Below are 18,395 nucleotides of genomic sequence, written 5' to 3' on the forward strand. Positions count from 1 at the left end.
CACTACATTATGGTAGCGGACAAATATATAATACGAACATAATTAATAGTAGTTAATTACGTAGTTTAAAAAAATTAATATTAATAAAAAATCATTCACTTTATAAAAAAGTTAAAATTATTTTTGTCTTTCATTAAATGAACAGATATTTATTTAATAAGAATTTACGAACATAAGCATACGAATATTTGTAAAAAAAAGAAAAAGTATTGAAATCAAACTTAGTTGGATTTTATCATTATTTGATTCGGCAGTCACTTTGTTTTTACATTTTTTAATTAAAGTTTACTTGGTAAATACCACTATTCTATAAAATCAATCGTGACATGTCGCTCACTCCTTTCAAGAACGTCATAAATAAAAAAACGTGATTTTTCAGGAGGACGTTTCTAAAGTTTAAAAATATGACACAATGTATTAAAAATAAATATCAAGCCACTTATTGAACTTTTTACTATGCAACAGATATTTTTAGGTAAAACCTGATTATTTTTTCTCCATTTGAAAAATATTATGTTTATTTAAAAAAATAATTAAACAATACCTTTTCTTCAAAATGCAAAAACAACATTTTCTGCCCTGTAGCGGATAAATATTAAGTTAAAAATATGCCAATTTTGCTGGAATATAGAACATTTTCTGGACATTCCGAAAACATGCATAACTAAAAATTGACGAATTTTGATTTATGACGTTCTTGAAAGGAGTGAGCGATGTGTTTCGATGCATTATGCATCATTTTAGTTTTAATGTCATTGCGGTGTTTGAAAATGATGCGGAATGCATCGAAAAATGTGTCATATTATTTTTATAATTGAAATATAACTAAATACTTTTATTAATCAGTTTTTTTTAATAAATAAAATGCAGGAACATTTTAGCTACCCTGTACTTTAGTGGATAGAGAAACAAAGGATGTCCTTCCAATTACGCGGTTAATAATGGCACTGTATTTCAAAGACAATACAACATCGTGTCATTGTAAACTATTTATTTGTTTTGTAAAAATGGCGATGGATATTTCGGAAATCACTAACGCTGCATTTATTTATTTTTGTCGGATTATCATTGTCAATATTCTCGGAATATCAACAATGCACGTTTTGTTGCCATATGGCTCAGCAAAAACCAAACCATCGATACAGAATTTTAATTTTATTTTGGCATTAAGGCATCCTTCAAAAAAATGCATCGTATAAAAAAATGTTTGTAAAAAACGTTTCGGATTGAAAACAATTGTTTCAGAACAGATCGTCAAAGCTGATTTCCCAGGTACACCTACATATTCGTCTTCTTACCCTTCTTCTTACCCCAATGGTGCATATGGCACAGTGTTATCTTGGTTCCATTCTCCTCACATGCGCATACCATTCTCTTCTTCGTTGCCTTCCCTACCTAACGACATCTTTGATATAGCATATTTCTCTTATCCTGGTGTTCCTTATTCTATCTCGTAGACTCTTGCCAGATATGCTCCTTAGAGTCTTAATTTCTGACACTCTTAGCGCAATTTTTGTTACTGCGATGTCCACTCAGCATTCGATCCCATACATATCGCTCACTCCTTTCCAGAACGTCATTAATAAAAAAACTTGATTATTCAGGAGAACGTTTTTAAAGTTAAAAAATATAATTCAATGTATTAGAAATAAATATCAAGCCACTTACTGAACTTTTTACTGTGCAACAGATCTCTTTAGGTAAAACCTGAAGGTTTTTTCTCCATTTGAAAAATAATTTGAATATTTAAAAAAATAATTAAACAATACCTTTTCTTCAAAATGCAAAAACAACACTTTCTGCCCTGTAGCGGGCAAATGTTAAGTTAAAAATATGCATCTTTTGCTGGGTTATAGTACATTTTATGGGCATTCTGAAAACATGCACAACTAAAAATTGACGATTTTTGATTTATGACGTTCTTGAAAGGATTGAGCGATATGTCATGACATATGTCTGAAGGGTCGCACACAAGTTTGTTTTAATTTTTCTGCCGATTTTCATGTCAGGGTTTTTTCGCATAGAAAACATTTTAATGCTGATTTAAGTATGTTTAAACGTCATCACATTAAAATGCTTACTTCAAAAATAAGTTATTTTGGTAAAATTTTTTCATTATAATCATTTTTATTTTAAAAAAAATGACCTTGTGCCATTGAAATGAATATTTAAACAGGTAACCATTGCATTTTTTATTAAAACAATAATTAGCTTAGTTGTTAAAATAATACATAATAACAGTTTGAACGTTTGAACCCAATAAAACGAAACGATGTTTTGTTTAAAACCTTCAAGATGCAAAAAAAAGTGAAGATATTTTCAGTAAATAATTATAAATTCGACCAACCGTATAGCTTCAATGAGGTCGAGAAGGCATAAGGTCCATTTTGGCACGTCTTTTACGCGGATCTGATTGCGCAATCCGCATAGATGGTCGATACAAAGTGTATAGCATAGTCGCCCCTGACGACTCGTACATGGGTGCAGTCGGAACAAGCTGTTGCAAAATTTTGCCTGTTGCTTTTTAAAATAAATGAAAGTAAATTCATTGAGTTAAGCTTTGTTTATAACGCTAAGTGATAAATTCCAGTGGCGTCTGTGATGGTTAAAAAGTAAAAGGAATTATTTTTAATAAATAAAAAAATGTCTCTAAATCCTCTCTCTGACTGTTTACAATAGGTATATACCAACATTTTCTTCGATACAATCTCTTTTTTACACTTTTTTCATCATTTTTATTAATCTATCAATGAACTTTCATATTCCTTCATTTCTTGTGTACCAATTCATAATCTACCTCAGACTTACGAAGCAAGAACAAAAAACAAGTCTTAAATTGAAAAATGAGAATAACATAGAAAAATTCCTACTCTGATTCCTATCCGCACCAGATGGTCAATAGGATATTTGTATGAATGTGGAAGGGGCGAAGAATGCTTGCAAAAACAGAGTGGTATCGCGTTCTATTCTCTCTGCCTACATCTGCAGACAAGCGGGGTGATTTTAGTTAGTTATATTGAAATCAAAGTAAAAATATATAAGACATGTGTAAGACCAATTGCCACATATGAGTTAAAGACCAGAGCTGACACAGGGAGAACCAATCTCTTCTAAAAACTTCAGAAATGAGGACATTGATGTGCATAACCGGAAACACGTTAAGAGACTGAATAAGGAACACGGAAATTTGGAAAATGTGTAGAATCAAGACGAAATAAGCCCACCTGGAAGACCTCCAAAGCGATGGCGTGACAACTAGCAGTCCATATCACATGAGACAAATAACGGAACAAACAGATAAGAGGATCTATAAGAAGGAAGAAGAAGAATTGCTGATTCTGTCTTAGTAGTATTCTTGATGATAAAAATAAATTTAACAACCAGAGAGCAGACATTTTTTGATCACTCAAACAGTTAGGTTCTTTCTGATTAAGGAGCGAGGTAAGTTCGTAAATTGTGTATAAAAAGGCCTTCAAAACAGTTTAGTCACCTTTGTCGTCTTGACTACGACCCTGAGTGGAGGAAACGTCAATCAAAATCTCGCTATTTCCTTCGACGATCGCGATTAGATTAAATTAATGTTTGATGAAATTTACTGATCGCTTAAGATCAGTGTTTCCCAATTTTTGTTCCGCGATTCTTTGAGCCACATCTCGGCTGTCCAAACTCAAAATACAGTAAGGGACATTTTTTGTATTACGTTTTTTTGTATTTTTGGACTAAGTAGATTCTACTTAGTCCAAAGTGCTAAAAAAACGTACCACAAAAAATGTCCCTTACTGTGTTTTAAGTTTGGACAGCCGATTTGTTACTTTGTTATTTACCTTTATCCACACATACAGGCGTCGTGGCGCAGTTGGGGCATATTTGTGGTTTATTTTACTTTTAAAAATAAAAAAATATAATTTCGGTACCTAAGGGATATGTTTAGCATTCTTCTCTCCATTGCTATTTGTTACCGAAGTCGTACAAAGGTAAAACTAATTGGGAGCCACTGATTTAGATAAACCATATTAAATAGAAGTTTCCTTAAACGTAAATGAAGGTAAAATTAGTACCTTCAATTGTAATGTGAAATTAATAATACCAACATAATCGCAGCCTAAACGGTTAATTATTTAGGGTGACCATATTTCAAAAATAAATTGAATTGTATATTAGGTACCTACATCATCATAGTACCTAATTTGAGTTGTTGGTTTTCAATGACTTGTTATTCTATACCATTTATAATATATAGAATAACAACTTGTTGCTGTAGCTTGGTCTGGTACAATGGAAAATAAGGAAAAGAGAATATTAAAACACATATTTTTCTCTTTTTCTTCTTCATGCAGTCTTTGTGGCCTATTTTTAAGAGGGATTAGCCTGCTGCGATGTCGATTCCCAACTGACAATCCATCTTTTTGGTGGTCTGCCCGGGAGTCGTATATCTTGGGGTTTGTGGACGTGCCTATTCAAATATAACTTTGTGACGAAACTTTAGGAGATTTAAGATTATGAACAAACTATTATTTGTGTTTTCGTTTAATTATAGATTAATTCATTATCTACATATAAACTCCATCAAGTGGATGACATATTGCTTACCTGACTAACGGAAAACATTTTTTTAATGGAATCAGCAAATATCAATTGATATTATAAAATAACATGACCATGCCTACATATATGGACCTCGGACTAATTTCTAGCAAAAAATTACTTCCTCTACAGAAATTTTCGAATTGCGGAAATTCCGAAAAACGTTCAAAGATATATAATACATTTTTCCCTCCTACATCAGCAATTCTTTAAATGTTATTTTTTTTTGGGCACGGTATGTAAGGCTAGGATCAGACGAAAAAGAGAAACGCTTCCCCTTCTTTGAATTTAACTGACAATTGAAAAGAAAGAGTGAGAGAATCGTTTCTACTCTCTCCGTCACATACGTCATAGGAAGTCTACACGCATGTGCCATTTCTTTCATAAAGTATGAATTAATAGAAATTGACGAATAAAGGAAATATTTCATTTAGTTTAGAGAAATTTTCTGCGATTAGATTCCACATAATCATTTTTCATCCTGGAATAATAAAATTATCAACAAATGCGAAGAGAAAAATGCATAAAATCAACTGTTTCTAGAACCTAAGAAGTTTTACTTCAAACGAGTACGGAGTATTTTTTTCCATTATTATATAATATTTTGAGTGTGTCCAATTTCTTGTTCATATATTATGAATTTGCTTAGCTACAAAGCTATTAAAGCAATATTTTAAATGATATCTTAATATAGGTGAAAAAGAATATTGGAGTCTGGGCGTTCACAGGGCTTACGACGTGTATTAAGTGATCACTTAAACCATCCAATGATAGCTTCTGAAACCTTTTATTTTTTCGCTGGATTCTTAAACATTTATGATTGTGCCTCTCCTCGCTTTCGTTAGAATTTCTTTAAATATTTAACAAACAAGAATAAAGTTAGTACTTGAAGTATAAAACAGTTCATTCCTCTTTTTGGTTACATATAAAAAGAGCATAATTATTTTATAAACATTTCAGATAATATTATTTCAAAAACTAGAAAAATGAACGCCTTAAAATGAGGATCCGTCCGAGCAAAGGATGACGTACGGTGACCTTAACTGAAGTGCCCTAAGCTATAGACGCCATATGCAAATGCGTACGTTAACATCACCTAACAAGATTAATTGCACAAAGATCCAAAACACGCCAACCGTCGAATTAAACAATATTTAAATAATTACTGGTTTCCACTCCCCGTCGTTGAGAAATTTGTATAATACAAGCGACTAGTCGAGCGTTTGCCAATATTTCCCACCGGACAGACCATAGAAAACAACATGCCTTAGAAAAGGAGTCGTTTTTCGAATTGAGCGGGAAAAAATGCGCGCGGCCGTGTACACTATTTAGGGCATATAAATAATCCAACCTGGCCGGGTATATTCGCTGTGTAAACACCGAATATCGCTGCAGTTGTCACTTTTCTTTCGGCAGGTGAGGTTCCTACTCGAGTCATTCATATTTCCGATAGCAAATACATTCTAAATTCGAATCATTTTATTTGATGAATCATTTTTATACCGGTTGCGTTTGTTTTTCATATCTAAAATTAAAAAAAAATAAAACAATTGATTCAAAAGTATAATTATTATATTTTCGTTTTTATTCTGATGATCGCGGCTATTTTCATCTTCAAATTGTTTAATTATAATATAAACACATATCTTTGAATATCAAATTATCGATTTTAGGCACGAAATTTCGTATTTTTAAAAATTATTCCGTTTAATTTTCATGACTTCTTTAAAAATAATAAAGTAATATTTTAAGCGGTTGCATTTATTTTTTGTGTATTTAAATTGATTATTAAAAAAAATAATATTTTTATTTTCTGACTTAAAAGTACATAAATTGTTCATTCCTCACTTTTTTTAATCTAAATATTTTTTTATAATAAACATCATGCTTTACATGTGAGCGTAAATTTTCACGGTCAAAATAAACACGTTTAAAAAATAAGTAAATATACTTTTGAAAACAATTTTCTTCAGGTCACATTGTTGAGTTATAAAAAAAAGTTGAATTGTCATATCAATGTCATTGGTCTATTATATACATATCGCTCACTCCTTTCAAGAACGTCATAAATCAAAAATCGTCAATTTTCAGTTGTGCATATTTTCGGAATGCTCAGAAAATGTTCTATATCCCAGCAAAAGTGGCATATTTTTAACTTAATATTTGCCCGCTACAGGGCAGAAAGTGTTGTTTTTGCATTTTGAAGAAAAGGTATTGTTTAATTATTTTTTTAAATATACTTAATATTTTTCAAATGGAGAAAAAACCTTCAGGTTTTACCTAAAAAGATCTGTTGCACAGTAAAAAGTGCAATAAGTGGCTTGATATATTTTTTAATACATTGTGATTTATTTTTAAACTTTAAAAAGAATCTCCTGAAAAATCAAGTATTTTGATTTATGACGTTCTTGAAAGGAGTGAGCGATATGTAATAGACATTTCTGAAATACAAAATAATTCTTAAAATTTTAAATTTCATTTTTTTAACGGTTGCATTTGTTTTTTAACAATATTTATTTAATTTTAATGAAATAGCATTCTAAATTTATCTGTATTTTTTTTAAATATGAACAATTTTTTTATTTTTTATTTTTTATTTGTCTCATTAATCATCCTTTCTTTTTTTCAGATATCTATGCTGGTAATTGAAGAAAAAGGGTTGTAATTTATTTCAATAAAAAGCGTTTATATTTACCTGCGAAAGAAGAAGCGCCAAACTGATCTCAAAGTATAGATTTATAAGTGAAGACATTTATATAACATATTAAAATGAAGTTACTAATATTACTTGCTATTATATCTATTTGCGGTGTGGGTGCAAAAATTTTACGTGAGTATCAATGATTTTATTTTTATATTAATCTTTAAATATACATTACAATTAGTTAAAAAATCTTAAGTAATTTCCCTTTATTTAAGGCAAAATTTTAATTAAATTGTACAAATTAATGACTAAGTAAATAAATAAATAATTATTAATTCATAAAAAATTGTGACTACGTAAATTTCCAACATATTGAGTGTGTCCAAATACTTGTTCACAAAATCTGGATTGTCTCCAATTACAGGAGTTATTTTCATGTAACACTCAAAATGTTGTACATAAATTATCTGGTCAAATTATAATCTTAATAATAAAAATAAAGTATTTTCTGGCGTTTCTCATGTGTGTGATTATAATCCAGGATTCAGATCTCACATACTAGTATAAGAGTTTCTGCTTGGTAAAAAAAAGCTTCTTTACATCTCACCAATAGATGTCTCTAGTGAAGTTCTAGTGATTCAAGAACAAGGTTTCTAAATTGGTTCATATATATAGAACTTCCAAGAATTTGAGTAGTGTGGTTGTCAATAATGGGTAGAATTGGTGAATGTTACACGTGTGTACAGTGATCACTTAAACCAGCCTATGACGGTCGTCAGCCCCGTAAATGCCCAGACTTCCATATTCTTCTTCATTTTCAAATTTCGTTGAATAATTGTCAAGTTTTCTATTTTTTGGAAACTATTTACTGTGGTCAATTTATTGTAGACAACCACGATTTCAAGTTCAAAGTTTGTGTTTTTAAACACAGATATTTACAAATTTAGGTGTTATTGATTTGTTTTACCTACCCTTAAGTAACTTTGAGTAACCTAACCTTATTTAACCTAATCTACCCTTGAGTTACTTGAAATCACACATGACTGGATTCATCCTTTTTACGCTTTTTTACGTAAATTTGTTTAAAGGCACATAATTATTGGTGTTCACAAATCCGGTAAAAAAAATATCTCGCAACGAGAACTCTTTTTTGTTATTGGCAAAGCACCCAAAATTGAGTGATACATGCCATACTAATGATTTTACTTAAACATTTTTAAAATGATTTTACTTTAGTTACTTAAACTTTTTTGCCATACTTTTAAAAGTGCTTTATGACCGCACTATTGATATTTTGGGAGTTTATTGATAAGAGGTGCTAGACATTCAGCGGGATGGACAAACCATCCGAGCGAATGTTCTGAATGAACTCTATACAAAAAAGATAATGAGATCAATCCTGATCTCTTGTATCCCACCCTTATCCAGTTAAAATCTGTTTTCGCTAGTGATTTAAGACGTTGATCGCCGGTAATTTTAAAAAATACTATAATTAGAACTGGATGACGGTAGAATAACAAGGTACAAAAGTTTTTTTTATGTGGACTTAACGTTACAAGGTCAAATTTCAAAAGAAAATTTTGAATACACGTAAATTAAAGTAATAATTGTCTTTTTTTTTAATCAGTCTTGTAGATAACCTCGATTTTTTATTTGAAGTTCATGTTTAAGAACAGAATTTAAAAAAAACACAGTGTATGCAAAAAAAAAGTTATTTTTATCAATCATACCTACGTTAAATATCACATGGGTTTAAAGAAAATTATATTGCGGGCTATTGATTTTCCCGCCTTAAAAGGATTAAAAAAATGCTTACAAAATGTATTTGACTATCATGTTTTAAGGTACGACTACGTGTTCAAATAATAACATTATTAGGGCACTTTTTTAAACAGTCTACATAGGATTATTTGATTTTTCGCCTTCCAGCCGATTACGTACCACAATGCAAGCGCAACGACCCAGAATTTGTCAAGTGCGTCCTGGCCGCTGTGGATAAAATGCGCCCCTACCTGCTGAAGGGGATCCCCCAGATCAAGGTGCCCCCGTACGAGCCGTTGGAGATCCCTCACCTCACCGTGGACAGGAACCTGGAGGCCATACAGATCAAGGCCAAGCTGACCAACATGAAGACCTTCGGCTCCAGCGGGTTCAGGGTCAAGAATCTGAAGTGAGTTATCTTCTCCTCCTTCTTCTTTTTCTAGATCCTAAGGATCTGTTTGTGCCTTCGCTTGTAGCTCTTGGGGTGTTGACTCCCAGCTGTCTTTCCACCTTTTTGGAGGTCTGTCTGGGGGTCTGCGTCCTTCAGGGATTCCTTGAAGGGCGATACGTGGAAGTCTGTCATCTGACATTCTGTTTACATGATCATTCCAGTATCCCCTTCGTTGTCGTCCTCACCTCACGATATCCTCCGTCTTACACATGCTCCGGATGTCGGTATTTCTTACTCGATCTCGCAATGTGTTTCCGGTTATGGATCGGAGAGTCTTCATCTCGAAGGTTCAAAGTCGAGATTTTGTTCTAGAAGTATTTGCTCTTGCCTCAATCCCGTTAGTGGTTATTGGTCGAACACATATTTTGTAAACTTTTTTTTAAATATACAAAACATGTGTTCGAGTTATCCCTAAATTTTATAATTTATTGAAAATAACTCAAAATAAATAAAAAATAACAATATATGACAAAATACAAAAAAAAACAATTACAGGTTTTCACTTAAAAGTAATCTAAAAAAACTGTCATGTGCATAAGTATAACTATATAATATTTTAAGTTTATCAAATAATTTAATTTTTTGACATCTCATCAAAGATGAAGACGAATATGTTGGTCACCCGTGATCTACAGCATACCAAGCCCTACCAAAATTTATTTTTAAATCGAGCCTGCGATATGTGCAATATAATGCTAAATGAAATGGACATCCATAATGTTTCTTTTAAAACATTTAAGATAAATATTGTTGATGCTTATTTGACTATATGATTATTTGATAACAACATTTTGAGAGTGTCCAAATACTTGTTCACAAATCTGGATTATCTCCAATTATAGGAGTTATTTTTCATATTATTTTTTGACATCTCATCAAAGATGAAGAATAATGTGGAAGTCTGGGCATTTACGGGGCTGACGACCGCATAGGCTGGTTTAAGTGATCACTTTACACACGTGTAATAATGGTGTAGAATTGGTGAATGTTACTCGTGTGTACAGTGATCACTTAAACCAGCCCATGACGGTCGTCAGCCCCGTAAATGCCCAGACATATTTATGAATCCTTCATCTATGTTGAGATGCCAAAAATGTTTATCCATTTTCATTTTCAGATCTAAAAACTTAAGTCGTCATTCTGTGTTCTCTTTTTGACGACGTACGATGATATTTTTATTTTATTTTATTAAATTTAGACGAATCTTCATTGCAGTATCTTTTTTCAGGGTGGATTTGAACAAATATACGGCTGAACTATCCGTGGTGCTTCCTCAGGTATATGTGACGTCAGAATATGACGTGCAAGGGAGACTGCTGCTCATCCCGCTGGGAGGAAAGGGACACATGCAAGGAAATTTCAGTAAGACCATTTTTCATTTATTTCGTTTTACCAATTTCTGCTCTTTCAATTTCGAATTTTGAATGTCGAATATAAAGTAAACTGCGGGAAAAGTAGGTGCCTGCACATTTTGAAATATTCTTGAATTATCGGGTAAGTACTTAATACTAAGTACCTACGTAATTCAGTAACATTAGCAAAATTATTTTTTCAAATGTTGTCTTTTCAAATCTACCATTTTTTATTTTTTATTTTACGTGTTTTTTATCAGGTAGGTTACCGGGCGCTTTTTATTTTATCTTCAATATTTTGAATACTGGATGTACCTACTGTATTTTTAATATTTTAGTATCTTCATATTTATTTTTGAAAATTCAATATATAATATGTAAGTAGCGGGAAAAGTAGGTACCTACTCAATTTGAAAATCGAAGTAATTGACTCTTGAATTATCGAGTAAGTACTTAGTACTAAGAACCTACGTTATTCGGTAAATTAGAAGTATTTTTATGATGTTATCTTCTAAATGTATCTGCCATTTTTTATTTATTATTCTACGTGTTTTTATCACAGTCAAGAAGTTTAACGAGCGCTTTTATTTAAACTACGATATTAAGAATACTGGAAGTACTTACTTTATTCTAAATATTTTATTATGTTCTTTTTTCAAAAATACTTAATGAAAAAATCTAGTTTAATTTTTTAAATGACGTATTATTAATAAGCAAGTGACCTTGAGGTGGCATTTTACAAAAAAAAAATACGTACTCTATTTCTTTACTTCCTCTCAAGATTAAAAAAAAAACTAAATATAAATATAAAACACTTGTTAGGAAAAACTGACCATTTACATTTGTTTTGTTCTCAAAACGGAACATCTACCAATTTTTACGTAATAGTATGTATATTCAAGAAAACTCGTATTTTTTCATAGCTTTTATGTATTAATAAAAAGAAAAAGAAAATTGAAAAAGAAAATAGGAGTGAAAATAAGTTATTGGTGCAGACTATCTAAAAACGGGACGGTCCCGTTCAAAATACATTACATACATTATAATATACATATGGTCACTTTAGTTTAGGACCACTTTGTCGAGCTTATTAAAGTAAACACGATTAGCTTCGAGAGCTACAGATATTCTCATCAACAGGCGAAAATACAAACTGTTTGTATTTTCACCTGTTGATTTCAAAAAAGTTGTCTTATACGAGTGCTTTATTTTTATATATAAATCATTATGTTATTGCACAAAGTTGATGCCAATTTATATCCTACCGAATTATATTACAACTCCAATCCCAAATATTAATACAATGATTTGTTTTTTAACGTATATTATTATTTATTATTTATTTTCTTATTATTATTATATGACCATGCTTTTTCATCTCTCTTTTTCACTGGAACACGTAAAATCTAAGTAAATTTAAATAAGTACATAAATTGTTCATTCCTCAATTTTTAAATCTTAATATTTTCTTTATAATAAGTATCATGTAATTTTGCATTTGTGCATTTGAGCGTAAACTTTCACGGTAAAAAAAACACATTAAAAAAATAAGTAAATACATTTAAAAAAACGATTTTCTACCTGGCACATTATTATGTTATGAGTAAAATTGTCATATTAATTTCATTGCTCTATAATATACATATGTAATAGAGATTTCTAAAACACACTGTTAATCTTAATATTTTAAAGTTCGTATTTTGTAACGGTTGCATTTGTTTTTTAAATATTTTTATTTTCTTCTTATTATATAACCATTATTTTTCATCTCTCTTTTTCACTGGAACACGTAAAATCTAAGTAAATTGCATAATATCGATTCAGGAAGTATTTATTTACATCTCACTTTAAAGTATTATAATATAATCGATAAAATAAAAATGATTTACATCAAAAATTCTGTTCGTATTCTTAGAAGCGTGCTATTTCAATGAGTCATATTATTATTATATAAATAAATCTATCGATAAAATTTTCCAGTTATCTCACTACTTGTAATTTCGTATTATTTTTTTATTGCGTCAGTACTTTCGATTGAATGCTGCAATAGTGGCATACCGGCAGAAAAATATTGTGATAAAAAGTGGAAAAAACATCTCTTGACACATTGCCTCCGGTTATTCAACTTGAATAATAATACGTACACCGTTAACTTGTTGTAATACTGCACTTCGAGTGTCATAATCGCATTCACTCTTGATTTCAATGAGGAGAGCATACTCGAACTTTCGATAAGAATGAAGTATTATAACTAACTAACTAACTAACCATCACGTCGCTTCCCCGCAAGGGTAGGCAGAGAGAATAGAACGCCATACCACTCTGTCTTTGCAAACATCCTTCGCCTCTTCCACGTTCATGCATCTCCTCATACATACCCGCCGATTGTTAATGAAGTATTATCATATATATTTTTTTACATTAAATTAAATAATTTCATTTATTGATTCGGCAGTCACTTTGTGGTAATTCTTATTTATTTTTAATTTATGTTTTACTTGGTAAATACCACTATTTCTTAAAATCTTTTGTGATGCCGTAGAACGGGGCTACTTGAACTTTGATGTGTTACTTGAGCCCAGTACATTTTTTTTTTATTTAAATCTGTATTTGGTCTACAATAATGAACGTATCGACATGATTCATTGTTTCCCTGACAGGTGACACTTATTGTCACGATACTTCGATCGATACCACGATCTAAATATTTTTTTGTACTGGGCTCAAGTAACACATCAAAGTTCAAGTAGCCTCGTTCTACGGTACGTATTTCGATGCATTCCTCATCATTTTCAAACACCGTGTATGAAACACCGTATAGATTAAAAGCTTTTTTTAATTTTAAAAAAGTGGTATTTACAATGTATAAAAAGTGTTTTTTTTTTATATTCAAAAGAGATTATAAAAACATAATATTAAAGGACTGTACTTAGTTCGTGTTGCTTGTAATATGAATGGGAATTCAAAGCGAGTTTGGTAGAATTTTTCACTAAAGAATTACATGAAATTATAGGAGTGACTAAACATTAAAAGTAAAACCACCCACATTTGGGAATAAGCTAAAAAAACTTACAAAGTTGAAGCCTAAAGAAGGCCGTAATAAGTGGTTTTGACTATTTAGTATTTTTGAGCTAGTTTTGATGACAAAGGCTCTGATCATTTTAGTTTTATGTATGGAATTCTTGTTATGCCGCCATTTTCTTGCTACACTAGATGCCGTCAATAATGAACCTACAAATCACTAGAACGATTCAAGAATCCCCCCCGATCGGCCTTCAATCAACCTAGAGAAAGTAAACTAATTGCTATGTGTTTTTGTTTTTGCTCTAATAATTTCAACTAATCATTGTAATTATTTTTTATATTTCATTTAATGTCTGACATAATATGTCATCATTAATAAAATTTAGAAAATTCAATTATAGCGTATGATTATATTTATTAGGGTAAGTTTCCACTAACGAGAAAATTCAAGGAAGTCTCGCAGAATTTCTCTCAAGACTGTTTATAGAGATGTCCTATGAGAATAAAATAAATTCTTTTGTCGTAAATTTGATATGCATAACAAATTGTTCAAAATAAATGCATACCTACAATTAATTTTTAAAGGTACAATTTCAGCAGGGTAAAAAAAATGTTGTTTTAAAACAGTTAGGGCGTTTGTGCACTACCTAGAAATTTACCGTCCGGCAGTCCGGTTTTGAAAGCGAGTACGAAAATTTAGCGTGATCGAATTTACGCGTAACGTGTTCACGCACCGATCAAGAGCTCCGACCCGAAGAAAGATGGACAAAAGCACAAGCCAATCCAAGCCAATTATCGTTTTAAAACGCTAACTGACGTGCCAGACGGTAAAATTCCGTGTAGTGCACAAACGCCCTTACAGTCAAAAGTCCGAAACAGTAATATATATTTAGAAATTATTAGTTTTTCTTTTCTAAGTAAGTTTCCAAAATTTTTCCTTCTTTCCCCGATTCATTCCTTTATTCAGAAATTTAACAGAACATTAACATAAATATATTTACAGTAATGAATAACAAATAAAACAGGTAATTGTAATATTCCAATTACAAAATTTCACAAATGTTAAATAAGTCAAAAGTAAACAGCAAGAATAAAATAAAGCAAAAATTAAAAAGATTAATAGGCAGACTTAATTTAGAGCTAAAGTAAAAATAATAATAAAAAAATAAACAGTTATAAGATGTACAAGTCGAGAAGAACAATAAAATAAAAATAAGTGCTATAAGGCAACAGTAAAAAGAAAGAAAAAAACAGTAAACACAGTTTAGTCTGATGATTTCGGTAACGACGAAACCCGTTCACTGGTCAAATAAAATTCACGTGAAAAAATTTTATTGAAAAAAAATTAAAACCCTTATCCGCACCCCAATGGTGCATAGGGCACTGCTTCATATAAACGCAGTGTGATCTTGATCGCTTACACATGAAGGAAAGGTGATCAGCCCTCCGCTTCAGGTACCAGTCCAGGGTAATATCAAATAAATATTACAATGAAAAATTCACTTATATTTATTTGACCCGTCCTGGGAATCGAACCTGGGACTTCCAGAATGGTAGCCGAGTGTGTTGACCATTACACTATGGAGGCGGACTGTGGAAAAACTACATAGCTGTTATTTTATTCTATAGAAGTTTATTGTATATGTTACTTTAATTTATCGATTTTATTTTCTTTCAGCTGATATTTCTACATTCGCGAAGGGTTCAGCCAAGGTGATCAAAAAGAAGGGAATAAACTACCTAGAAATTGACAAGTTCACTTCCAAAATTAAGGTCGGCAATGGAAAAGTAAAGTTTGTAGACAAGAATGGATCTACTGCTCTCATTGGTAAGATTTTTCTTTTTAATTATTCATAAAAATCAATTGAATTTTCAAATTTTTTATAGTAATAAAATCGTTTTTTTTCAATTCACAATCTATTAAATAAAAATGAAAACATTTTTTTTCAAGAATTATTATTTGTTTCAAAATAGTTAATAATTTATTAAACTCTGTTTTTGGGCACTTTTTTTTCGCTGATAGCTTTACCAAAGTCACCTGAAAATCTTCAAATACAGACAGCCACCTTGTGTCGAAACAGTTTGCGCACAAACGAAAAGCATACACGAAAATTGAGCGCAGAAATGCCCATACGAAAAATTCTTGCATTATTCTATCGTTTTACGCTTCTTGTAGTGTATGCGTCAATACGATACACTGCGACAATATGATGCGGTGCCCTATGCACAATTGGGCGCGGATAGGGGTTAGAAGAAGAAAAAGTGGATGTTTTGAATATTGAAAGCATTAACTTTGTGGATCATTTGATATATTATTTCGAGAAATAAAAATAATTTGTGTTTTGATCCACTCACATTTTTATTAACCAACTAGTTTCGGCAACAACCTGTTGCCCTCTTCAGGGTTTAGTCATAAATTAAATCCTGAAGAGGGCAACAGGTTGTCGCCGAAACTAGTTAGTTAATAAAAATGTGAGTGGATCAAAACACAAAGTATTTTTATTTCTCGAAATAATATATAAAAAAGTGGATGCATTATTCCGTGCGGGTACCTGTCTATTTAATTTAATACCATTGAGTAGAAAAGTACCTACTTTTATAATAATTTTAATTTTTTACTTTTAACTATCATGAATTAAATATTAAAGAGTTATGAGTCCAAAACTCATACAAATCATAAGAAATTCGCAAAAAAATATGTTTCAAACAAATACAAACATGTTTACAACCCTTTTCATTTATTTACGCCAACTTTTGACTTAACGGTGTTTAATTTTCTGACTACACATTTTACGTATGGCAATTATTCTTTTTTTTTGGAGTACACATTTTTCCGATTACCTACCGTTAGAACAACTTTCTCTCAAACTATTATTCATTTTTGACATTCCCATTCAACTAAAAACTCTATTTTTTTTTGTCTGATTTTTTTATACTTTCTTGTACTGTAACGTTTTTATTTAATATTTCAGCCGAGACAGCAGCCAACTTCTTCAATGCCAACCCTCGTCTAGTGCTGGATATCATCAATCCCATCATCGAAGATACGGCCAACGTTATCCTGCAGACTTATCTAAACCGAATCTTCGGTACCATTCCTCTCTCTGAACTCATTCTAGACAACTAAATACCCTTCTCTCATCTTCATTCTTCACTCTTCACATTGCACACACTGTGATTTTGGTGCAATCAACTGTTTTGAATTAAATCACATTTTCTTTTTTGATGATATTGACACATGTTTAAATATTTGTGAAGTTAATTTACATATTATGTTATATGTAACTGTGAGAAATAAGAAAGATGAAAATCATAGTTATCTCCGTATAAAAATATGTTAAATCCATTCAATTTTCTTGTAATTAATAGACAACGAACATTTTTGTACAATTTTATACCAAAAGTCAAATATCATGACCGTTGTCTATGGTAATAACCACAGAAATCGTCAGACTATAGAAGAAGATAACTCTTCTATATTTGAACGATTTCTATGGATTTTACAATACAAATTTTATAGGCCTTTTTTCATATTGTTTGAGCTTGATTTTAAACCCTGGGTCAAAAAATTGAAATGTATAAATGAATACAGATCTTTTTGAAAAATTAAAAATCCAGTATTTTTTAAAGATTGTTTTAGATACACTGATTTCGCAATGATCTATATCTATGTGTATTCCATTAAAAATATTTATAAAATACTTTTAAAAAAATATTTATATATTTACAAAAATAATTTCACTTATGTTAGTTTTGATATTTATATATAGACTTTATAAAAAATAAATAAAAACACTTAAAAATTTAATATTTTTTATTATACCCTGTTAACACAAATATATTTTGTTTCATATTTCTGTTGCATATGTTGGTACGAGCATATGTATGCAATCCTAAAAGCCCTAGTCATTACAGTTAATTCACTTGTCCTACCTTCCTTCATTTTTCCTCCATGTTCTCTTCCGTATAGCGCTGTGTCCTTCATCTTGGCCTAATTTGTTTGCCTCATCTGTATTCCATACAAAATATTTCACTCCTATGTTCAAGAATCAGCACAGGATGATCACCTTCCATTGATGTATTAGTGATCAAGTTGGCACTGCATTCATCTGGCTAGGAATAACAGTTAAAGAAGAAATAAATAAAGATTAGAAACAATGTTTACCTACCTCTTCCCTTCATTCTTCAACGTCTTCAATGGCACAACTATAAAATTTAGATTTTAATTTCTAGTACAATTTCAATTTTATTTTTAAAAAATATATGTATACTTATGTACTTAACAAACAATATATTCAAGGCGTATACATTAAAAGTAAGCAAGAAGACTTAAAGATGTAGAAGAATCCCGCTTCGGAAAACTCATTCAGACAATGGAACAGATCAATATCCAATGTGATATTGTTCAACATAGCGGTAGCTCTTCCTACAGGCATAACCATCGGCAGGTTGGAACTGTATATAGGAATGTGAAACAATCTATGCCGACGCTGTCTTAGGTAATTATTGGGAACATACAGACCAATGCTCCGGATAACTTCAGGATTATCAATCATCCCGCGCAACAATCGATAAAAAT

General features: G+C 31.0%; 1 protein-coding gene across 1 annotated transcript; it reads left to right on the forward strand.

Moving 5' to 3' along the window:
- The first annotated feature begins 5,886 nt into the window (after positions 1-5,886).
- On the forward strand, positions 5,887-17,632 carry LOC148303702 (circadian clock-controlled protein daywake-like). Its single transcript, XM_088269528.1, has 6 exons — positions 5,887-6,000; positions 7,214-7,414; positions 9,158-9,398; positions 10,669-10,802; positions 15,495-15,644; positions 16,789-17,632. The coding sequence occupies exons 2-6, from the start codon at positions 7,354-7,356 to the stop codon at positions 16,941-16,943; spliced, it is 741 nt and encodes a 246-aa protein (XP_088125654.1). The 5' UTR covers positions 5,887-6,000; positions 7,214-7,353; the 3' UTR covers positions 16,944-17,632.
- The last annotated feature ends 763 nt before the right edge of the window (positions 17,633-18,395 follow it).

The sequence above is a fragment of the Brachycentrus maculatus genome, unplaced genomic scaffold (assembly GCF_059751285.1).
Source record: "Brachycentrus maculatus isolate JH-2025_06_01 unplaced genomic scaffold, ASM5975128v1 h1tg000354l, whole genome shotgun sequence".
NCBI classification, from domain to species: Eukaryota; Metazoa; Arthropoda; class Insecta; order Trichoptera; family Brachycentridae; genus Brachycentrus; species Brachycentrus maculatus.